The 25,029-nt window shown below is 44.2% G+C and overlaps 1 protein-coding gene across 3 annotated transcripts; it reads left to right on the top strand.

Moving 5' to 3' along the window:
• The first annotated feature begins 211 nt into the window (after positions 1-211).
• On the top strand, positions 212-5,975 carry srek1ip1 (SREK1-interacting protein 1). 3 transcript variants are annotated; one of them, XM_083766909.1, is made up of 6 exons: positions 212-352; positions 2,788-2,835; positions 3,684-3,842; positions 4,458-4,536; positions 5,329-5,621; positions 5,655-5,974. In XM_083766909.1, exons 1-5 carry the CDS (start codon positions 319-321, stop codon positions 5,576-5,578), a joined length of 570 nt encoding a protein of 189 aa, XP_083623035.1. In that variant the 5' UTR covers positions 212-318; the 3' UTR covers positions 5,579-5,621; positions 5,655-5,974. The 3 variants fall into 3 exon arrangements, with proteins under 3 accessions (XP_083623035.1, XP_083623036.1, XP_083623037.1); XM_083766910.1 differs by having other exon boundaries at positions 4,461-4,536; positions 5,655-5,973; XM_083766911.1 differs by having other exon boundaries at positions 224-331; positions 5,655-5,975.
• Positions 5,976-25,029: the final 19,054 nt, after the last annotated feature.

Raw genomic sequence — 25,029 nt, 5'->3', positions numbered from 1 at the left:
TGTAGCCACTGAAATAAGAGTGGCACTACTACTATTGCTGTTCCTTATTTTTGCTGCATGGGACCTCCTGGAACCGCCTCAAGGTGCCCTCTGAGTCCCCGCTCCGCACTTTGGTAACCACTTTATAATATAATATAATATTCCAGAAGGCCCTGTCTGTTCTCCCATGTGGGGGGCACTACTGTGCTACAATGACTGCAGTTTCCACCCGGAGTTATTTTGAGGGGGACCAACGTGGACGTGTTGCTTGGCGCGCTCCGCTAACTATAGTAACTACTATTAATCTGCAGATTTCTTTAATTTGTACCGGCTGTGAACATGGCTATACCAGGCGAGTATCACACGGCGCTAGGTTTGTCTTTGGCTCACTGTGTGTACATGGCTAAATGTGGGAATATCACGGTTTAGTAACTCATCGTTAAAGAGTTATAAACATTTAGCATGGAAGCATGTTAGCCACAATTCCATAGTTGTGGTATTATTTATTTGCTGCGTTTGCGGTTACCGTACATTTATGTGCTTGATTGAATACTTTATATCAAACAGTTTGTAAACAGTGCAGTGGTATGATTATATTTGGATTGTTAAAAGGACAACACAAATCGCCCTGAGGTCTTTTTTTTTTAGCCCCTTTTCTGTATTTGAGACGTTGGTAAACCGTAAACGCACCCCTTATTGTTTTCATTGTGGTTCCAGACCGTCCCATCATCCACAAACGCGTCTATTCACCAGTTTGGCCTTGAAATGTTATAAAGTAGTTTAAGTAGGAATTGATGTACTTACATTTTGGAGTTATAAATGCTGGTTGGTTGCATTGCACACCACCTGAAGTAATTATTGTTCAAACGCCCTTCAATAAAAGCTGCAGACAGCACTTCACAATGAGTGCAGAAACAATCATTAATTGTTCAGGACGGCTGTGTAAAATTAAGTGACTGCATTCAATTAAGGCTGCAATTCCCATTCTGCCTGTCATGCTCTGTACGTGGCATTATGTCCTACAGGTGCATGGCGACCATGATGGCCTAAATAGAAAGTCCAAGCATATCATCAAAATGTTTTATTTTATTTACTACTCGTTTATATGATGTTTTTGCATATATATTATTATTCTGTCACTTCAATTAATTGAATGCACGGAACGGGACCCCAATGGAAACAAGCAATAGTGCTTTTTTGGGTCAGATGATTATCCTTTATTATATACCGGTACTCCACGTGGTGTTTAGTGGAATGGTTCCCAAACTGTTTCATGTCAAGGACCTCCAAATTGACACTCATTAGCCCGCGGACCCCCATTTGAAAATATATGCCAGGGACCCCCCCATAAGAGAAGATTTGTATGGCTCTAGCAGTGATTCTCAATTTCAAGGACCCCCAGTTTGACATTACCCCATTTTAATGGCATTTATATCTCTGAGACCCCCAATTGATATTATAACATCGATGTCCTATACGGTGAGGGGGGAAAGGGGTGGGTGGGGGATTCAGATTTTACGGGGGCCAGTTTCTAATTGCAGCCGTCCGTAGGTGCCCTTTGAGTGTGGTTTTGAAGGAGTCAAGGGATTCGCATGTCTTAATGACTGTTGGTAGGGCGTTCCATATTTTGGTGGCATAGGAGCGAAATTAATTTAGTCCCTTGTTTGTGCCGAATCTGGGTTGCACATGGTTAGTTGAACTCCCTCTGGTGTTGTGGGTGTGGACTTTGTTGACATTAAGGAAGTATTTAGACAGGTACATGGGTATCTTAGTGAAGTATTTAGACAGGTACATGGGTATCTTAGTGAAGTATTTAGACAGGTACATGGGTATCTTAGTGAAGTATTTAGACAGGTACATGGGTATCTTGGTGGTGTATCGAATCTTGTGGACCAGACCCATTGCAAGATGCTGTACTCTTGTCGTCAACCCTAAGCCATTCCAGCCTGTCAAAGTGGGCAGGGGTGAGGTGGGTTCACTCCCCGAGTGTGTACTGAGTGTGTACAAATGGACGGTTCCATTTGTACACTCACAGTTAAAGACCCATAAGGGTCCATTTGGTTCCAAACTATCATTTAGCTGGGGACCCCCTGGAACTCCCACAAAGAACCCCCATTTGGGAACCACTGGTTTAGTGCATTAAGAGAAGCACACACTAGGCATACAATCTTGTGGTGGCTCATGCCATTTTCATGTCATGGTTTGGGTGAGGGTTCACAACTTGCTCCTTTAAAGGGAATGGTCACTGCAAGGCAAATGGACAATACAAAGTTGTTCTTCTGGTTTATTGAATGGATTCCCCATTAGCTGACGCCTGGCGACAGCTAATCTTCCTGGTTGATCCCCTTTAATATCCTATTAATGAAACACTGCTGTCCTTGTAGGAGTGGTTCCTTCCAGGATGACAATGGCGCCATCCACAGGGCACTGAGTGTAACCACATTCATTGATGAGTTTGATTGTGGCCTCTACATTACATTTTGATCTCGGCCAAATTGAGAACATATGGGAAACCTGTTAGACAGCACTCCATGCACCTCGGCACCATCTAACATATGGGAGACCTGTTAGACAGCACTCCATGCACCTCGGCACCATCTTCATAAAAAAACAACAATTTAATATATTTTGTTGGAAGGATGACTGCCAGTAGAGTAGTACAGTTCCAGAGACTTATGTTGTGGTGCACTGAAGCTCATGTTGGCCCAACAGTACTGTACTAAGAGAAATTTTGTTATTTTTGTCATTGGACTAACAATCAAAACGGCTATTTCCCAGATACTAACTTTACTACACTGTATCCTCCAGGTCCAAATAAAGACACCATCAGAGCTGGATGCAAAAAATGCGGCTACCGTAAGTGTCCATTTGGATAGATGCTGTTGACTTGATCCACATGAACCACCCCCAGCATTCATACTCTTATTTTAGAGCCGAATAAAAGTCCGTTCGGCGCTGTAGAGCCTACAATGTGACGTCATTTGAAGTTCGGGGGGGGGGGTAAAGTCCTAAAGTCGGCTCTTCAGTGCTACTGAAAATTTCTGACGAGCCAAAATGATTTGGGCACTACAGCGGTAAAATAGGAGTATGAACCGGCCCTTATTCTGGGCAAGCGTTGAGTGGAAAAAGCAGCTTGACGAGCTCACAATGCATCACGTTGTGAGCTCGTAGATCAGACATTACGAGTTGAGAGATTCAGCAACTTTGCATAAATGCTACATAGTTGCATAATGGGTGTTAAATTGTCTCTGTTGGGTTTCAGGATTCAAATAAAAGTAGCAGATCCGCAAGCGCCAAACACGGCACGAAGCGTTGTGTTTTGAGCTGCACATTTTGATGAGTTTTCTTTTGTGTGACACTAGTATGATCAAGTAGGCTATTAAATCTACAACAAAACACAACAAGTTAGCACATGGAGATAAGGGGTTTCTGGCCCCACTGATGAAGGCTGGATAGCCGAAACATTTGTCCCTGTTCAAAAATGAAATAAACATTTTGAACTGAAGTCTTGGTGTGTGCGATCCATACCGTTATTTATTTGATATGTTTTGAACGGGTAACGCACCTACAGTCAGAGCGCGGTGGTCACATGAAGAGTGCCCTACAGCAACAATGTTTTTTGGATGTTATAAGATGTTAAAAATATTGAATAATCCTTTCTGTTGCTGTACCTCTTCCTCCTCCATGTCCCCCCCCCCCCCCAGCGGGTCACCTGACCTTCGAGTGCAGGAACTTTGTGCGCGTGGACCCCCAGAAGGACATCGTCCTGGACGTGAGCAGCACCAGCTCCGAGGAGAGTGACGAAGACGAGACGGTGGTGGCACGCCCTGACAAGCTGGGACGCAGCGGACAGCAATCCAGAGGTCAGAGGAAGTTAGCCATTATTATTATTAGGGCTGCAGTAGCCTCGGCTCCCAGGCTTATATTTCCCTTCGCATTCGGCTAGTGCAACAGCAGTTAATCAAGCTAGTTGATTTAATCTATAATAGAAAATAGTAAAATACATATCAATAATCTATTTTATTAATACATATAATGAGGAGTTATCTTTACTAATAAAGGTCATTGATTATAAATAATTATTGGACTCAAAGCACCAATGAGCTGGCCAGATGTATGGAGAACCGGGATGACTGGAAGAAACGATGGAGGGCTCGTCTGAGGACGACCTACAGAATGATATCTACAAGCTCAACATGTCGCTTCGTCATGAGCTTGTAGAATGCTAAGTTGCGGCAACTGAGTATTCTTGCTCTGAATGAAAATGCACAAAAAACGACCACCATTTTTCTAAGAAATACAGAGGTGTTCACAACGTAACTGTGCGAACATTCAAACGACGATCAAACAATGATGCACATTGGTGTTGAGACGTGAAACTGAATGTTACACAGTACGACTTCACTTTAAGAAAACTAAAATGCAGCTGTTCAGTCTTTGACTTTGGTGTTTCCTGCAACTTTGTGCTTTTGTCATAGTAGATGCTTCACCCAATGACGAAGATCGGAGAGACAAGCACAGGCGGAGGAGAAGCGGAGACAGAAGACCAAGAAAGAGGTGTGTGTTTTTATTTAACCCATTCTGACCGGGCACCCATTTTGGTGTAAGCATCATGTTATGCTTTAGCTATTTAAAAATAGCAGATCTACAAGCTCATATCGCGCCACCGAGTGGCACGATACGAGCTTGTAGGTCTGCTATTTTTTGAAAAATCGAAGAGCGACTGACATTTTTAGAATCTGATCTCAGGTCAGAATGGGTTCATCAGACCAGTGTGTGTCCGGCGGAAACCTCGTATGAATCTGATCTCAGGTCAGAATGTGTTAAAGAGTCCAACCTTTTTCTTTCCTATTCTGAAGCCAGTAGATCGTCTCTGAAACCTCATGATGTCCAACACTGTTACTTTTCAGGATTCAAATTCAAAAGTAGCAGATCTACAAACTCAAAACATGTTGCCACATTTCAAGCTTGTGTGTGTGGATGTGGATCAGCTACTTTTGATACTTTGGTGTGATGTGGTAGTATGATCAAGTGGGGGCGTTAATTTACGAAAAAAACACAAACTGTTTAAACATGGCGCGGCAGTTCGATCCCGGGCTCCCCCAGAGTTGGTGTCGAAGTGTCCTTGAGCAAGACTCTGGACCCCTAATTGCTCCTGATGAGCAGGTTGGTGCCTTGCATGGTTTCCTCCGCCATCGGCGTATGAATGTTTTTGTGAATGTAATTGTCTACAGTATGTAAAGCGCCTTGGATAAAAGCGCTATATAAATGCACCATCTATGGAGATGGGAGGTTTCTGCCTGGCAACGAGAGACAAATCATCACTCCTGAACATTCTTTGTATTTCAGATCCAACTCGTCGTCGAGCGACGACGACGGTCACAAGAAGAAGAAGAAGAAGAAAGAACGCAGCAGGTCTGATTCGTCCAGCGATGAGGAGGAGGAGGAGCGGCGGAAGAAGAAGAAAAAAGTGAAAAGCCACAAGAAGAAAAGCAGCAAGAAGCACAAGAAGGAGAGCAAACACAAGAAGAAGCACAAGAAGAAAGAGAAAGAGGCGTCCTCCTCGGACAGCTCCAGCGACTCCTCGGACACTGACTGAGACGTTGCTATCTGAACTCTCGGGCCTCCCGGTTCCTACTGAGGTGGTTCCTTCGGGCCTCCCGGTTCCTACTGAGGTGGTTCTCAAAAACGTTTTCATGTCAATGAAATGATACATGTACATCTGTATTTGTCCCCCCCCCCATCTGAAAATATGTTTTTTATTTTTTGTATGTATTTACTATTTCAAATAGCTGATGTATACCGTTCAAGTGGATACAGCAGCTTTAGATGCTATGTTAACTAATTTATCTCAGGACCACCCCAGCCTCCACAAAAATAAAGTTAATAATTCTCCAGTCCGCCACTCTGACAGAACTCAATTAGAAAATATAGTACTCTTATCTGATAGATTAGTCCTCTGACTTTTTTTCTTTTTTCTTTAAGTTCCTGTAAAAAACAATAAAAAAACCCAAGGAAATGTGCCTGTTTGCCATTGAATAAAGCTGAAGAGGTGGATACATTTTTGGTCAAGTTCATTAGAGGTGCTCCGATTGATCGACCACAGTTTTAAATCAGCAGATTTTCGGTGATCTGCAATTTACCCGATCTGGAGAAACGGATCTTTTATACAATTTTTAAGACTTAAGTGGTACAACTTTGCATCTTTATGACAGGTCTAGACATTCTCCCCTTCTCTCCCCACACAGGAACAGTTTTGACAATCATTTTGGAAGTATTACATTTTCTTTCCCCTTTACACACAAGATCGGTATCGGCCGATCGTGAGAAAATAATGCACTACATTGTTCACCATTGATATAGTGTGAACACTTGTGGTTTTTCATAAATGAATGCCGTACTTGATCATACCACAGCGTCACACACAAGTAGCAGATCCACAAGTCTGAAATCTGAGCTTGCTACTATTTTTTTTATTTGAATCCTGAAAAGTAATCGTTTTGGATATAATGAGTTTTCCACCCGACAGACTATCTTTATTGTTAGTTGCAAGTCATTTTCAACGCAAGTTATCTCACGCGATACCGGTTTTGATCAAATCTGTCTCAGAAGATTGAAATCTAGTTATCAATGCAGCTTTGTTAAATGGGGAAGCGTGTAGGACCTACAAATATGGGCTGTATCCTTTTTTTTAGATTTGCTTTTACTTTTCTGTCAACACTCACTGCTGCCCTCAGGGAAAAACCTCTATTGGACCATTTATAATATAGGTCTTTTGATCTTTTCAACTCCCAAAAACTAGGCGAACCATGCTGTGAAATGTATTCCACAGGTGCTAGGTTTGTTATACGCTACTCTTAACTCTTAAGAGTACTCTGAACCAAATGTGTGGCCTGCTCAGGAGGTGGTACTGGGAAACTGCACTTAAAATACCAGTACGACGCCTCAGGGCGAGAAGCGACCTTGCCCTAAGGCACGAGGTTGTGTGCACGGCTCCGCCTGGTTGAAGGCAGACTGCTGGGTGAGCGCTGGCGCTTTGGCATGGGGGGTCAGATTAACATGAAATTAATTCTGTACTGGCCATATAAGGTGCATGTCTTGAGTAAAGGTTTTGATGAGGTCAGATCAACATGGAATGTCAACAGGTCAGCTCCCTATATGGAGGGTGGTGGTAGAGTAGCCTGGTTAATAAACCAGACTAATATCGCACGGATCCGCGGGATATTAGTCTGGGGAGGCTCAGCTTGGATTTCATTTCCAGGGAAACATTTTCTCTTTGACGCAATTGGTCAGAGCTACTGTCAGTCAAAGGTCTCAAGCATTGAACGTCACTTTACCAAAGCCCGCCCATATTGCATACCGTGTCCCTATTGGGCGCACACGTTTTCGTGTGTAGAAAATGGGCGCACAATTGAGCCTCTCCAGACCGAAATCCGCCCGTAGGCAATTTTTTTTTGCCAACGGCTGATTCGGTCTGGTTTATTAACCAGGCTAGTGGTAGAGGGGACCTTGTCTTCAGTGTACAGGGTTTGATGAGGGCCCAGGTAAGGCCGGGCCTACATTTCCATGCCTGTTGAGAACTCGCCGGCTGCCGGGTGCGGGAAGGCCCGTATAGAGTTTGAATGGACAGGTATCCGTCAACAGGCCCGTATAGAGTTTGAATGGACAGGTATCCGTCAACAGGCCCGTATAGAGTTTGAATGGACAGGTATCCGTCAACAGGCCCGTATAGAGTTTGAATGGACAGGTATCCGTCAACAGGCCCGTATAGAGTTTGAATGGACAGGTATCCGTCAACAGGCCCGTATAGAGTTTGAATGGACAGGTATCCGTCAAAAGGGAGACATCGAAGAGGAAGGATGGAAACGCTAATACGCTTCGACGTACAAGAAAACGTACTTTGGTCTCCAAAATCTATTCTGCCAGTCACATTATATATAACTCAGAGCTGTGCTGTGGTTTGTGTCGAAGGTATTTCATAATCGTGGTCTCCATGCAATTGAAAATAATCCATTATTCTAGTATTGTTAAACCTTGGCAGCATCAACTTTCTCAACACTGCTCTAATGTATTTCTTTAATTAAACCAGATCCATTCCCAGCTTTACTGCAATAATGTTGTTTTTATGAAGTCATTTTTGTGAGTTGATTTATATTTCGGTAAAATATAAAAATAATGTTCATCTATTATGACCATAGAGTTATTGACATTTATGTGGTTATGGCGGCTTCTTTCTTTCTTTCTTGATGATCCCACTTCAGAGAGCTTCTGACGCCATCTAGTGGTTAAAATGTGAATGCTGAGAATGTTGCCATGCTGTTGGATTAAACACTGGCCTTCACTATTATATCTGGATTAACATTGGTTCTCTCAAAGTGTGTGTGTGTGTGTGTGTATGTGCGTGTGTGTGTGTGTGTGTGTGTGTGTGTGTGTGTGTGTGTGTGTGTGTGTGTGTGTGTGTGGGGGGGGGGTTCCAGGGGGTCCCCAGCAAAATTAGTTAATTAAGCAATATTACACGAGAGGGGGTGGTTTAACGACATTAATGCACACCTGCGTTGCTGCTGATGTATCCTACTGACTCACCTACCAGTGAGGAGCCCCCACCAGGAGGACATTCATTGTACTCCTCCCGTCCAACACTCCTGTCCCTGCTGACAGGTGCCGCCCCCAGCCGGCAGTGACAAATTCCACTCTCCCTGCCCCCAGCTTCCCTCCCCCGAACACAGGCCAGTTGTGTTTGCACAGACGCCTGACAAAGCCGGATGCACTATGCTGGATTCGAACGGCGGATTGGGCAGGGACTTTACCACTGCCCACCCGAGCGCTTATTTCTAATGACGAAGGCTGGCACATGGAGACAACAAGGACAGACGAGGACAGGACAGAGGTACTTGGAGGAGTGTTACAAAACCGCCCTGACAGTTGATCCCGGAGGAGACAGAAGTATAGCTGAGTAACACGGCTCCTTGGCACCGCGCTGAACACACATGGCACCACCGCCTGTGTCAAGCATCAATCTCACTCAGGAAAAGGTGCTGCACAATTTAATCAAGAGAGAAGCACGATTACCATGTCTATACGCTGAGGAGTACAGTGTGTAGACTGTACTCCTCAGTGTGACACACACACACACACACACACACACACATAACCCACCCACACACTAGCCCGTTGGAACACGTTGGGGAACACACACACACACACACACACACACACACACACACACACACACACACACACACACACACACACTGCCTTCCTTGTTTCCCCAACACGTCAAACATATCACCCCGACAGGCAGCAGTACAACATTACATTTGGATCATTTTGCAGATAGAGTGACTGACAATAAACAAAGACAAATATTCACATACATAGAGATAGGATGCAAACAGCATATAGTGCCCGGTAAACCCCAAACGTACTGTAGGCCTATAGCGTCTGTCTAAACGACAATCTGTACAGAATGTTGAAACAATATGGGACACCTGCAGGAATCAACATTCTAAATAACAATCTGTACGGTATTGGTGAAACATTAGGATACCAGGTACATTAGGCTACAGTAGGCCTATAGCGTCTGTCTACAACGACATGCTATCTAGAAATCTGTACCTTGAAACTATAGGATACCATGCAGGTAAAGGACGTGAGAATAGGTGACCAAGATATGTCTGCAGTGCAGCAAAGTGGCCATATGTTGGCGAGTGAGTCACTACTAGCATCAATGGTATAATAATTGTCTTTATTGTCAGTTTGTCCCCTCAGGGATATTCATCTTCACGGTCTGTTCCAACAGAAAAGCACATTCCCAGCACAGAACAACATAATGCCAAGACAGTCCCCAGTATACACAAAAAACATCCTATCAGCGAGGCAGTTTGTTTAACGCTGCAATGGCTGAGGGGACACAACGCACTACTAAAACCAACTTGTCCCCATTTCAAAGTTCTGCATCTTCGTCCAGATGGCATATGAGTTCAAAGTTAGGGATGATCATTGTGAATGCTTAACGTGTGATGGCTTTAGGTGGCAGGAAGAAGGGGTACAGAGAGAGTAAAGTGTCTGGGGGTGAGGTGAAGTAGTGTTCATTTCTTCGCCAAAATAGAACTATGATGAAAAAATAATGTTTGTCGACTATCTTCTTTCAGTGATGAAAACTAAAGGAAAACTAAGCTATGAGCACTAAAACTAAGATTACATATATTGACAAGTTCATCGACAAATAAAAAGACTAAAATGTTAGAGAAGGAGAAGTTTGGTTGCGCTCGGGTAGCAGATCTACAAGCTCACGACATGCAACCAAGTGTAAAATCAACCATTACGATGCCATCAAGGCCCGCCAAAATATTCTTTTGTAGATTTGGTCGACTAAAATCTTGTGATATTTACTCAACTGAAAATAGACTAAAACTAAAACATTTCAGATGACTAAAATATGACTAAAACTAAATCAAAATGTGCTGTCAACGTTAACGCAGCATGCCATGGAGCCAATTGGAAACTCCCCGCCTAGCATTCATTCAGGCCTGATTGGTGCTGCTGAGTCACAGCGTCCTCAGGGGAGGCGGACGCACAGACAGGCTCCTGGCAGGCTGGAGCAGGACGGCTTCCCAAGCCAATATCAACCCCCGGGGTGTGTGCCTAACATTGGGGCGGGAGCAGAGAGCGTTGGAGGGGTGGCCATCATTTCTTATTTGGTTAAGAACGGTCTCTAAACAGATCGAATGCCTGGCTACGTTATATGTCTGTCGTACCCTCCTTTTCGTCTGAAGGAAGTAAAAACACGTCTCTCTTTCTTTGGTCCACTGGTCGTGGACGACGTGGGACCATCGACCTGCAGACCAGACTCAAATGGGCCTCGAAAACGTCCTCGAGAAGTTTCAAATGGATCACTGATCACCGTTAAATAAAGGTTAAAGAAAATAAAATCAGCTTGTAAATTAGACATAGTTTAACCCATTCTGACCTGAGATCAGATTCATACGAGGTTTCCGCCGGACACACACTGGTCTGATGAACCCATTCTGACCTGAGATCAGATTCATACGAGGTTTCCGCCGGACACACACTGGTCTGATGAACCCATTCTGACCTGAGATCAGATTCTAAAAATGTCAGTCGCTCTTCGATTTTTCAAAAATAGCAGACCTACAAGCTCGTAGCGCGCCACTCGGTGGCGCGATATGAGCTTGTAGATCTGCTATTTTTCAATAGCTAAAGCATAACATGATGCCGACACCAAAATGGGTGCCCGTTCAGAATGGGTTAATTTTAAAAGAAGGATAGGTCAGAATGCAATGTATAACCTGACAATATTAATGCATAACCATTCCAACAGTACAGGTTCCAAATTCCTCAATTAAAAAAAAGATACCTGGAACATCATCCCAAAAAGTGACAGGTGTTTATAACGGCGCCATTATGTTCACTTTGCCCCAGGTGGGAAGTGTGCGTGGAGGGGCTTAACGACGTAGCCTGGCTAATAAGCCAGACGCCAATCAGCCGGTGGCAATTTAGTCTGGCTTATTAGCCAGGTTATTATCAACGTGCACGTTATGTGCACGTTATGAACGTGCATGTAACATCCTGATATAGCTCTGAGGCCTATAGCTGTGCCGGCTGATACAATCTCAGGAGGATAACGATATGCAGTAGCAGACTTTCAGAAATCTACCGTGCAGTACGTGGTGGAAAGACATTCAGTCCGAGTCCTTTTTATACCAAGAAAGTGGAGCATATCACTCCAATCCTTAAATCCTGGCTATATTTGTGTGTCATAGAATTGATTTATAAATGCTGACTGTTGGCCCTATAAAGCTTTGCATATATGGTTTAGGGGCCAGAATACATTTCTGATCTTGTGCGATATCATTCATGAACCATCCAGATCTCTCAGGTCATCTGGGAAAGGACTGCTCCATTTTAAACAAAAACGTGGGGAAGGTTCGGGATTTTGTATTGAGTGTGGCCAAGTCATAGACCGTGACGTATCGCAGGCCCGGATTAACAATGGAACTTAGTGGAGCTTAAGCGCCAGCAGGGACGTCGCTGACCATTTGGTTGCCCTACTGGTGGGATATTTGTGCTGCCCCCCCCCTCCCAACGAGAGCGCTGCGTTTCCTCATGCAGATCGGCTTCTTCCGCCGTTTGCGAGGACGCACTCATTGTTGTGATATACAACATGTTGTGTACTGATAACAGGTACTTGTACGTGAATATGCATGTACTTATATATATGTTACAGTTCAGTGCACCATACATATAACACCAGAACCAGAACCAGACGAGGGTCCAATACTTAGCACACATAAGTCATAACACTCATGGCCACTCGTTATTACGCAGCGGAACCGCGGTGAAAATTGTTATGAGGATCGGCTTGGCACTTTTTGGCACATTTTGTTGCCCCCCCTCGGCGTGTTGCCCTACACGTGCATATTGCGGGTTTTTTGGTCGTCCAACAGTTTCTTAACCACTCGGTGGGAGGAGACAAAATAAATAGCAGATCCAGCGTCGGGGAGAAGCCTTATAACTCTATGGGAGCAGTGGACGCATGCACGGTCATTCATTAGGCCAGTGGCGGAAAGTTCTTATAGCGGCAGTGGGTGCCCCCGACGACGACGACGACGCAGATTTATTTATTTCCCCCAGATCATCTAACAATGTCATGATTTGACCAATTTATTACCAATCTCGTACAGCATTGCTCACGGACGCAAGATCCTTGACCCAATTACAGCCACTGCATCTTACCGTTTAATGAAAGTAAAAGTAGTCTGAGGAGGAGTGAGGAAAAGGAACCGTTCTGTTCCCCGGACATTGTTTTTTATTTTGGCTGAGATGGCTCTGTTTGTCAAGTCTCAAGTCAGTGTGGAGATTACCCGGCGGTGTTGCCCTCAAGCCCTCCCGGAGTTGACGCCGTTGCACTGGGGGGGCCTCCACCCTCAGGAGGGCTCCAAGTAGAGGGCAGCACGGGTCCATAAAATTGGACCCGGTCCGAAACGGACCCGGTGATATCAGAACCGACCCGATCCGGATCCGAGAACATTCTAATTGGCCACACCTGGCCCGGAACCGGACCCCGAAAGTTTTGGATCCGGTCCGAAACGGAGCCGAGAAGTTTTGACCAAAACGGCGCTGATCCGATCCGAGATCCGGACCCGTAGTGTGTTCTCTGCAATATTATATGCTTTAACATATAGACTGCTCTCTATGAGCAACGTGCACCCGCCGCCTCTCCAGACAGCGCCAAGGAGGAGGAGGGTTGCAAACTTGCATAGGCTATAGTGCATTTTTGCGCACCGACCGACATTCTTACCAGAGCTGTTGACAATCACAACAAAACTGTCCCACATTTTTCCTCCGAGGTGGAAAGCCTGGTGATGCGAGTTTAGTCCCACATTGCTTGTTGCTTTGCGTTTCACCTCGCTCGTTGAAGGGGGCCGCCATGATTGCATTAATTATATACTGTAGCTGTGTGTGTGTGTGTGTGTGTGTGTGTGTGTGTGTGTGTGTGTGTGTGTGTGTGTGTGTGTGTGTGTGTGTGCAAGCGAAAGAGAGAGAGCGCTCTCGCTCATGTCGAGGTGCATGACGAGACCCAGCCCTCGTTGACTCTGTTCAACAGACAATATGGACTTTAGAATGTAATAATTACAACGCATGCAGGTCTATTTTGGAAACTTATTTTTAAAGTTGAAGGGTTTAATTTATAAATCTCGGATCCTCCCGGTTATTTCGGGTATTCTGCATTTCAGATACCCGAAACGAGATCCGCAGCTTTGAAATGGAACCGACCCGTTCCCCGACGGCACATCAATATTTTGCACCCGACCCGGCTCGGTTCTCGGGTCGGATCTCGGGTATTCGGGTCCGGGTGGACCCGTGCTGCCCACTAGCTCCAAGCTCCGACAGTCAACCCCTGCCACCCTTGGCCCTCTCTCTCTCTCTCGCTGCCTTGCTCTCTCCCACAATGTTTCCTGTTAATAACCTGGGTAAAATGTGCGGCATTGGGAGGTAAAGGGGAGACACTTTATTGTGAATGGACAACAAGATGAGGAGAGGTGATGTTGCTGTGTTGAACAGTCAAAACTAGTTGTATCAATACGCCTGTATAAATAGAATAATTATGTCATAGGTATATGGGGGCCTCATATTTGGTCTTGAAGCGGGGCGTCCTGATTCCTAAGGCCGCCCCTGGTGATACGCCACGGCCTTTACCTCTGTGTTTTCAACCCAGCTCTGTGGCTCACAGACTAGTGAGTGACCAATCACAGCAGGGCTTTCCTAGAACTGCAGTGATTCTCCCTCTCCCTGAACTTACTGTATCCCTACCTCTCTCTATCCTGGCTCTACTTCACCCCTCTCTCTCTCTCTCTCTCTCTCTCTCTCTCTCTCTCAACAACACGGAACAACACAGACACAACACGGTCAGTGGCCAAAGACATCGCTGTCTGCCTTTGTTAAAACGGCACAGTTTGTGTGTCTCACTCGGACACACAATATTCACGGAGAATTAAGCTTCTAGTACCCAGAGCCATAGAGTATAGACAGAGTTACGCAAACTCCGTTCACTTCATGGGGCTTCAGTTCAATGGCCCCATGAAGTCTACATAGACCTCTATTGGTTTGTCCCTATTTGAAGGCTTCAAATAGGGACAACCGGAAGTTTACGGAATGCACTGGAGAAAAGGTGGGTCTTAAGCATGTCCCTAGGGTGGGGGCAGCATTGATCCTCAGAAAGAGTTTTGAGGGCCAACACAGCACGGCACGGTCACCATGTTCTTATCGCAATGATCTGAAGCTGAGAGATTGGTCTATAAGGGAGGTGCAAGACCGTTTCCCATGTCACTGCATGGTGACATAGCTTTTATGCACCACATTATGTCATGGTGTGAATCAAGAAGGTAGGATCCAAATGCAGGACAGGGAAGCGCAGCGGCAGAGAAGGCAAAATGCAGGAGGTTTTATTCACCAAAGTCCTTGAACAAGCAACACCACACTTGACATCAAACAATGAACTGACAAGGAACTCAAAAAACCAGGGCTATAAATACACACAGGGAAAACAGGGCACAGGTGAACAAAACTCAAAATCAAGACAGTGATTGGCTAAGAGATCAACAGAACACAGGTGGAGCAAACTAATAATCACAGGTGGTGAGACAACACAGGTAACAACAGCAACAGAGGAAACCAAGGGACCAAAAATACTACAAAACAAAAGCACAACAGAAAACCTCACGGATCGTGACACATTATCTGGAACAAGCTCTCTGCTGCCCCTCTTATTTCTTTCAAAACACAACTGATCTGTTTGCCACTGACTTTGATTGAGATACTTTTGTTTTAATTTAATAAATATACCCCCAAAAAAATGACACTAGATGGATTAGTCGATTTTGTAAAAAGAATATTAAATTCAAGGTCCAGAAAGCACCTTGGATTAAGATTCTTCTGGTTCAGTGAAGCTAAGGAGGCCTTTTTAAACAACAGTAAACAACATAACCACTATAACAGCCAAACAAAAGAAACTAGAAAAAGTGCCCTTCTGGGCACAGGTCTCCACCAGGATAGGAATGTAGGACATTGCAGCTTGCCTTCATCTGGTGGTTGGATAAAAGGGCAACAAAAGTAAACTAGAGAGACTGTGTACCAATTTGCGTGATGTTTGGACAAAATCTGTAGGTGTACTGTGCAAAAACTTGTTTTGCACAAAGCGGCCTCCTGGTGGCGCTATAACAGGCCGTTCTGGAAAGTTTGGGGCAGAGGTTCATCGTTGGCATGCAGGGAGTGTGTGTGCAAAATTTGGCGTCGACCGAGTTAACGGTGGCCGAGATTAGCTGCTCACGGACACACACACGGACACACGGACACACGGACGGACGGACACACGGACGGACGGACGGACGGAGTGCAAAACATACTCTCCCCCCCATGCCTTCGGCCTGGTGGAGACAAATATGTGTTGCTTGCGAGCTTGATATCAAAAAGAATATTAAAGTCAGGGTCCAGAAAGCACCTAGAATAAAGATTCGTCTGGGTCCGCAGAGGTAATGAGGCCTCTTTCAACGACTGGGTAAACAACATTAACCACTTTAATAATCATCCATAACAAAAAAGAAAGACAATACTCGGGGAAAACTTTGTAATTGCCCAGATGGTATAAGAGGACGAATGGATGCATTGCGAGATGTTGGAAATGAAGTCAGGAGAATGCCGTGGAGTGTAGCCACGGCAATCCAAGCAGATGCTGTCGGCACAACGCAACACATTGGGGTTTGTCTGCATCAAACAGCTCATTGGTTTTTATTAAGCCCGCTGTGCTGCGGAGGTAAGCGGAGGGGAAATGAGACTGGGAGCCATTTAAATGGAAATGAGACGGTCAGAGACAGCCTACGGAGTCTTCAAGCGTCAGTTCAGCCTCCTCGCGGCCGTTACAGGGCCATGAGGCGTGGCAATTGATCTCCCTATAGCAGTCGAAAACACTTTTTTTTGCCGAACATTGTGTGGGGAGCAAAATGTGCTCGGCAGTATGATTGTACCGCAGGGGGTATTAACAGCCGGTGTAATATGTTTGCTTTTCTTGCTTCTTGATTGTCTCGGTGATATTGTAGCCTGCCTACCTCAGGCTTTTGCCTCGAGAAGTCTTCAGCGTGTTGTCACCGCCCACGTCGAGGAGTCATAATAGCCTAAGTGTAATCGAGATATAATCGATCCCATAGGGCATGTAAAAGTTCAGAAATACTGAAAATAGCAGATCTACAAGCTCATGACGTGTTGCAATGCGACGAGTTGTGAGCTTGTAGATCTGCTATTTTCAGTTGTTTGCATGGCTCCAGATTAGAAGATTGACATATTGACATCCCTCAGCCATGATGTACAAGCATAGGCTACACTCTGTCCCCAATCCAAGTTATCCAACCCATTGTCTGAGTGCCAATTAGGCAGTGAGCAAGAGTCATTAATTTATAATGAGCGATTAGTGAGGACCAAATACATGAACATTGGGTTTGTGTGTGCGTGCGTGTGGCACACTGATTATTAAAACATTTTTTTCTTAACATTACATTTAGATCAATTATTATCTTCATCTTCCTCAGCATAATCTTCCTTTGAGTCATCTTCCTTTGAGGACTCATCTTCGTTAGAGTCATCTTCATTAGAGTCATCTTCATTAGAGTCATCTTCATTAGTCATCTTTGTTAGTCATCTTTGTTAGTCATCTTCGTTAGAGTCATCTTCATTAGTCATCTTTGTTAGTGAGGTATATTTCGATAGCTTATGCCTTAATACATGTCATAATTGTACACATAATACTTCAGCCTATATGGTTCACACGCAGAGAAACCCTGAGTAAAGGGTAGCCAGATTGAAGGTAGACAGAAATGGTACCATTATGTCCATACATGGACAAATGTGTCTGTGGCAAGGACTTGTTCTTGTCTGTGGCAATTTTTACATTTTCTGTCTTACATCATAATGTTCTTATTTTTATCATAAGACCCACTTATTGAATGTCAACTCTACCAAGTTTTCATCAGAATACTGTATGTAGGCCTATGACGCTTACTTACTACGACACTATGGCAAATTAGGAGTCCAAGTCCAACTAGTACTAGTGGTTCTCAACGTTGTATTTGCAAGGACCCCCTTAACCCTGAGATGTACAAATGGACCCGTGAGGACACAAAACCCAAAGTGAACTGTGAAAGCAAAGCGCTGACAGCACCGCTACACCGTTACACATATGGCTACAAGCATGAATAAGAAGATGATACCGTCTGTGCTGACCGATGCGTTTCACAGGGAAAAAAAGAAAAAGAAAAAAGAAGCACGACCGATGTCTTCCCACAGAAACGGAATTAATTATAAAACAATAATAATCCCGCTTGCGTTGCCACGTCGGTGGGGAAGACCAGCCCAAGCTGAGAGATGGCGCCATGCAGTTCCGCGTCTCTCGAAAAACCGCTGTTGAAATATTATTTCAGAGGCAGTGCCGTCCCTACGAGCACCTTGGAACACTGCGCTGCTGCTGCTGCTCCAGAACGGGCTACAGGGAGCAGGTCACAGAGGCCATGCAGTGCATTTGCTACCAATTTAGTTCCCCTGCTTGCATCTTAGATTTCGCAGCCCTCTTCCTCTCCGGCGGCCCCAGAATGAGGCCCTTTGCCGTAGCCAAATGACAGTGGTGGGAAAAGTAGCCTACTCACATTTTGTTCAAGTAAAAATACCAATACTGCAATGTAGAGAGATACATATGCTCTGTTACAAATAAAAGTACGTATAGCCTAATTCAAAATTTACTAGAGTAAGTACAAAAGTATATTGGCATTCTAGTACCAAAAGTAGAAAGTACTCGATCATTATGTCCCATTTCACAACATTTCTTTTGCAAATAGCAGATCGACAAGATTCTACATTGTGAGCTTGTAGATCTGCTATTTTTTAAATTGCCAACATGTATATTGAGCTGAAGTGGTTAATATATGTTTTGTAATAATAATCAACATTTACAAAGTAATAGTACGTTTTCAAATAAGTGTAGTAGTGGAGTAAAAGTACAATATTTGCCTCTGAGATGTAGTCGATCCGTATACGTAAATGTATTGAAATTTGGAAAGTAGTAGAAGTAAAAGTACCTCAAAGTTGCACTTGAGTACAGTACTTGAGTTCATGTACTTCATGTACTTGCCAAATGACCGCTAGGATAAATAGACAACAGGCTACACGTGTCACGAGCCCAGCCAAAACGGGAGGCTGTAATAAATACCACATAGCTTTACAGGAAAGCGTGATCGACGAATTCTCCCCGAAAAACCTGCCGGGAAAGAAAACGAGGAGGCCGAATGGGGGTGAGCTTCTGTTCATCGCTCTCTTCCTTTTCTTTTTTGCTCCTGGAGGCCTGTTATTATCGGTCCGAGTTCCAGGGTTCCCATATCCCCGAGCAGCGGAGCCTGTTCATACAAACCCTGAGGTTTAGTGGTTTGATTGCCCGGGCTGACTGGGTGGCTTTCACCGGGGAATTAGGGTTGGGTCGCGCTGCTGGACCACGATCAGCGACCGCTCTAATGCTAACCTGTGCTGGATATCCAGAAGAGATGAGTGCTTTCGGATGTTATCTCTGTATTTAATGTCCGTCGTCATCCGTTATCAACACCATTCCGTATTCAGTATGGACATTTCCACATACTGACGTTGTTGTCAGCCATTGTTGGTCCCATTCTCCAACTATTACTAAAGGTAACGGCTCAATCTAACCCTAACAGTAACCTCAGTGTTAACCGGCCACGTAATTCCCTTAACCTCATCTCAGTCTTAACCGGCCATGTTGGAAGTCAGTTTCACAATGTTTTCGCTTCGGCGGCAGTCATTTCACTTCCGCATTTCATAGGCGCCTATACTCACGGTATAGGAAGTATGTGGAAATGTCCACTGCTTGCATTGAATGGTCTTGATAAGAACATATTGGTGATTATCACCCTGGGCAAGACCTAAGCTGAAAAGACTATCAGCGGAAGTTGCGGGATTTTAGCGGAAGTGAAATCGTTGATGCTTTACAAATCAGTTTACATTCTCCGCGAATGAAACAAGTGTTGTGATTGGTCGGGAAAATATCGTATCCGGGGGAAATACATTCGACGGCTGTTCCGGAGGATACAACCGCCGATAGCTTCTCTGCCTTAGGTTGTGACCAGGCTTTTCTTTTGGCAGATAAGTAAGCCTGGGACCGAGGCTAGGTGATTATAGGTTGATAACATTGGAGGCGGGTGAAGAGGTCCTGATTGGGCCTTGGTGAGGAGGTGGCGGTGCTGCTCGGCTGGTGGTGTCAGGATTTGGATCACAGGGTCAGTTTGTATACTCATTACTCACGGCAGAACGGGCAGTAAAGGGAGTCTCCCATCCTGTGATTCTAGCTTCCAGGGGTCACCATCAATATGTCCGTACGTACATGGACAAAATACAAACGTGTCCGACTGTCCGTGGCAAACACTTGGTCTTGTCCGTTTTTTAACACACCATCATGTTGTTATACTGAATGTCAATTAAGTCTACAGGTTTTCTTCAACATATATTACGGTATGACACTTCTTTACTGTCACTACGGCACATTAGGATTCCAACTAGTATGAGTGATAGTACAGTGGTTCTCAAATGTTTTTATTTGCAAGGACCCCCTTAACCCATTCTGAACGGGCACCCATTTTGGTGTCAGCATCATGTTATGCTTTAGCTATTGAAAAATAGCAGATCTACAAGCTCATATCGCGCCACCGAGTGGCGCGATACGAGCTTGTAGGTCTGCTATTTTTGTAAAAATCGAAGAACGACTGACATTTTTAGAATCTGATCTCGGGTCAGAATGGGTTAATCAGACCAGTGTGTGTCCAGTGGAAAACCTCGCATGAATCTGATCTCAGGTCAGAATGGGTTAACTCATTTACGGCTAGCTCTTTCTGGTGATACTATTGTCCACTCATTTTGTATGGAATCAAAAATGGAATTTTGACAGAAATGTCCACCACAAGCCAGCATGGTGATGCTATATAGCCGGTTCCCTCAGATATTTTGACAGACACTTGATGCTCCCTCACAAAGTGACTTACAGTAAGTGAGTCTTGCGGCTGATGATGGACGCACATTGGCAGGAATTATCAAACCTGTGAACCTATAGTTAATGGTCAGGGTCTGGTATCAATTTCAATGACAATTTAAGCATTTAGCAGGCACTCTCATCCAAAGCGATTTACATGCGAGTGCAAGATCTGAATAAATGGCCATGAACCTCATTGAACAAAATGACGAACATAAACTAGAAAAATGTGTGGTTTGTTCAAAATGGGCCTCTTCTGCAAACATTATATGATAATCTTAGCCATTTAGGATGGAATATGACAAATCGGACAGATCCGTCTTGATCACATGACTATAGAGATAATGTTTACCGCCTTGCGTGATGTTTGGACAACATCTGTAGGAGTTTAAATGATATTCACACAGTGTGTATGTGAAACCTTTGTGGCACAGGTTCTGCTCTGGCCTCCATGGGCACATGGTTTCACAGCACCTTGCAATCCTAAATGCCAGGATGTTTTTTTTTACTGACTGACTGAATGACTTTAATGCACCATCATTTACTATTTGCTACTACATTCATCCAAGCATTTGGCTGGCATTGTGTTGATGATGTGAGCTGTTCTCATTCCCTTTCATTCAACTCACGGCTTGTCTCCTCTGAACCACTTAAGCCCTGTTTTATACGTCAGTCACAGTATGGCGGTGTGATGCAGAAATAGCAAAAATAGCTGACCCAGTTGTCAGCTATCCTGACCCAGGTTTATCAGTCAGGCACTGGAACTGCTCATAGATCCGAAGTCCCGTTAGTCCGAACATGCACTGCTCCCGTGCTTGCGGTTAGGTTTAGGTTATAGGGTTAGAGATAGGGATAGTAATTTCGGAACAATGAACCTTCTGACTAATGACACGGCACCTTCAGGCACGCCACACGCACGTGTGTGTATTACAGTATATCCAGCCTCTCTGCCCGTCTCCCTGTGGTCCAGAAGATGGCAGGAGTGGCACTGCTGAGTGCTGAGCACCTCTGCTGTGGAAAAGAAACCCTGCCAACAGCCTCAGCACCAACGCCTCTCCTCTCCTCTCCTCTCCTCTCCTCTCCTCTCCTCTCCTCTCCTCTCCTCTCCTCTCCTCTCCTCTCCTCTCCTCTCCTCTCCTCTCCTCTCCTCTCCTCTCCTCTCCTCTCCTCTCCTCTCCTCTCCTCTCCAGGAGTGTCATTTAACCTTATTCAGTTATTTTATAGGCATATTTGTTTTTTGCAGATTAATCTGATTTCAGCGCAATAGATGCCTGTCCATCTACATTTGCTGTGCACATATAATTTAGATAAGCGATTTATTGTATGCAACCATTAATTTATTAACCACTTTCAATGTGTATACTAGCATCCCTTTTTTTGTACGTCATTATGGGCTAAAGTTTCAAACATTTTCTCTTTTCACCCCCAAACATTTAATAGTGAAAATAGTTCTCAACGCATTGTCAAGCAAGAAAGTTGAGAGCTTGTAGATCCACAATTGAGATTTTGTAGATCCACTATTTTCGCTATTTCAGAAATGGGGCTATATGGTATAACTTTTTGCCACCCCTATTTCTTCCTGAAATTATATGGCTAGAGCTGGTGTATCAGTGCTGATTTCGTCGACTAAAACTAAGGCGAAAAATGTTCGTCGACTACCTTTTTTCACTGGCGAAAACGAAATGGAAACTAAATTAAAACTAAGCTATGATGCCTAAAACTAAGACTAAATATATTAACAATTTCGTCAACAAATAAAAACTACACTAAAATGTTAGAAAGGGACTAGTGGACAAGAGATCCAGTATAAGTCATTTTACACTTGGTTGCATGACGGAAATAGCAGGTCTACAAGCTCACAACTGCGTCGCAGCACGACACGTTGTGAGCTTGTAGATCGGCTATTTTCAGCAAGTGTAAAATCAGCCATTACGACGACACCAAGGCCCTCCAAAATACATTTTAGTCTGCTAAATCAACTGTAGATTTAGTCGACTAAAATTGCATGACATTTAGTCGACTAAAACAAGACAAAACATTCCAGGTGACTAAAATGTGACTAAAACTAAATTAGGTTTCATTCCAAAGACTATATGACTAAAACTAAAATAGAAATTTGCTGCCAAAAACAACACTGTTTGGTATGACGGTATAATGTTTTACGCGTTCCACGTTTCAGACACATGTGTGCCAAAGCCACAGAGGAGGACATGGTGTCATCTCACATCTGCTCCACGGGCTTTAGTGTTCTTTCCACTGCGTACATTTATTGTGGAAAGTGTGCTTTTATTCTGTGGGGGGGGAGTTGCAGTCCCTTTTGTTTGAAAAAGACATTTAATGCCACCACCACAGCCAGGACACCAACACATTGCTCCAACATGATCAAAAGGTTTATTTTCTGCGCACTTACATTGTCGCCGCTGCTTTTAGGTCTTGTTCAACGTTTTTTTTTTCTCCGTTTTTTTCTGGGACAAATTGCATCAGAAGTCCGAGAAAAGTATTTAGAGCAGTTTTTTTTCTTTGTTTTTATGCTGTCAGTTCTTTAACCCATTGGTTCCTATAACCTTTTTATACTGAACTACCACCTCCGAAAATATTTACCACCATAAGAACGTCATGATGTTAAAATACAGGAGCCCTTTAATTGTTCCATTAGCCAATAATGCTGCTGCTCTGTCTAATCACTAATCAGCACAAATGATGATATTTCAAATGTGATTTATCCGTTCTCAAATCTTCTATTAACGGCCCGGTGTGCTGTCATGCTAATTTCAACACGGCTGGAGAGCCTTTTTCAACCAATTGCTTGGTCAGAAGAACTGTTGACTTTTTTCTCAATTTTTCTGCGACTCCTTAATTACCACGACTCCTTACCACGACTCCTTACCACCTCAAGTACCACCAGTGGTCGGCCTACAAGTACCAGTGGTTGGGAACCCGTACTGCTTTTTTTTTTTTTTTTTTTTTTTTTTTTTTTATATTTTTTTTGCGGCTTACGCCTTTTATTGATTTTTGAAGGGACAGACAGTAGGCTGACAGGAAACGGGAGAGAGATGGGGGGATGACATGCAGTAAAGGCCGTGTCGGGTCCGGGAGTCGAACCCGCGGCACACTGCGACTGGATCACCAGTCCGGTGCCCAGACCGTTACGCTACGGCCTGGGCCTCCCGTACTGCTTTTAACCTATAGCTCAATGATTGATAGCACAGAATGAAATCTTGCCAATTGGCATGCCCATGTATGGGGATATACTGATGTCATAAGGAATCTCCATGGGCACATGAGGGACACAGAAAGACAGACAGACAGACAGACAGACGGGTGCTCTGAAAATGGATGCAACGGGTATTGAATCCCCAAAATGCATCGTTCCTGACTTGCACCGTTCCCTGGCAGACCGCTGCCCGGTCTAGTTACACTGCACCCACACACACACGCCAGTTTGTGGGTGCATTTGTGTAACTATAGTGCATGCACATGCACGCGCGTCGCGCGCACATGCACGCACGCACACATGCATGCATGTCGCCGCCTAGACTGTTCCATAGACCCTTATCTTCAAATTAGAAGTCAAAACGAAACTTTCACATCAATTTGAAATGACCCCAGTCACGCCTTTATGAGTATACTGTAAAGTCTTGTTTAGCTGTGTGTGTTGCTTTCATTCATTTGTTCCGGCTGCTACTGACAGACGCTGTTGTTGATCTTTCAGGAGGCACCATGAAGCTCGTCATCCTAAACGACTACGACCAGGCCAGCGAGTGGGCTGCCAAGTACATTAGGAATTCCATTTTAAGGTTCAGTCCTGGGCCAGAGAGATACTTCACTTTGGGCCTTCCCACTGCTAAGCAGTTCTTGCATGTATAGTGTCTAGTCTTGTGGTTATGCGGAAGACACTTGGAATGACATCATGGGCACCTTTTTATCTGCAGACTGGGTACTGTTTGGGGGAAAACTGCAATAGGCTTACTCATGGGGACATTTGGGCAGAAACTGGGAACTATACTTGTGGATAACTGGGCATGTGTTAGTGACATTTACATTTTTGAGGAAAAGGCCTGAACCTTTTTGAAATGTGCGTTTCTCTGTTGCACAATTCTATAATGTTTTACTTTGTTATGGTGCCCAATTCACATGTATTCTTATATATATATATATATATATATATATATATATATATGGTTAATGTATTCACATAATCTCTGTAGGAGGGACTCCTATGGGCTGTTACAAGAAACTCATTGAGTATTTCCAAAACGGAGAAATCTCTTTCCAGTATGTAAAGACCTTCAACATGGATGAGTATGTAGGTACTGTATACGTATTGACTGACCACTTTTCTCACGTAAATAAGTTTAGTTCCAAATTAGAAACATGTGACGCAGTGTGACTTTACGTTGTAATAATCTGGGTGAAATTTCAAATAGGATTTCCCAGAGATCACCCAGAAAGCGGTG

This window comes from Protomyctophum parallelum, assembly GCF_964188405.1.
Source record: "Protomyctophum parallelum genome assembly, chromosome: 6".
Classification (NCBI taxonomy): domain Eukaryota; kingdom Metazoa; phylum Chordata; class Actinopteri; order Myctophiformes; family Myctophidae; genus Protomyctophum; species Protomyctophum parallelum.
This window is presented reverse-complemented; position numbering and strand designations above follow the sequence as displayed.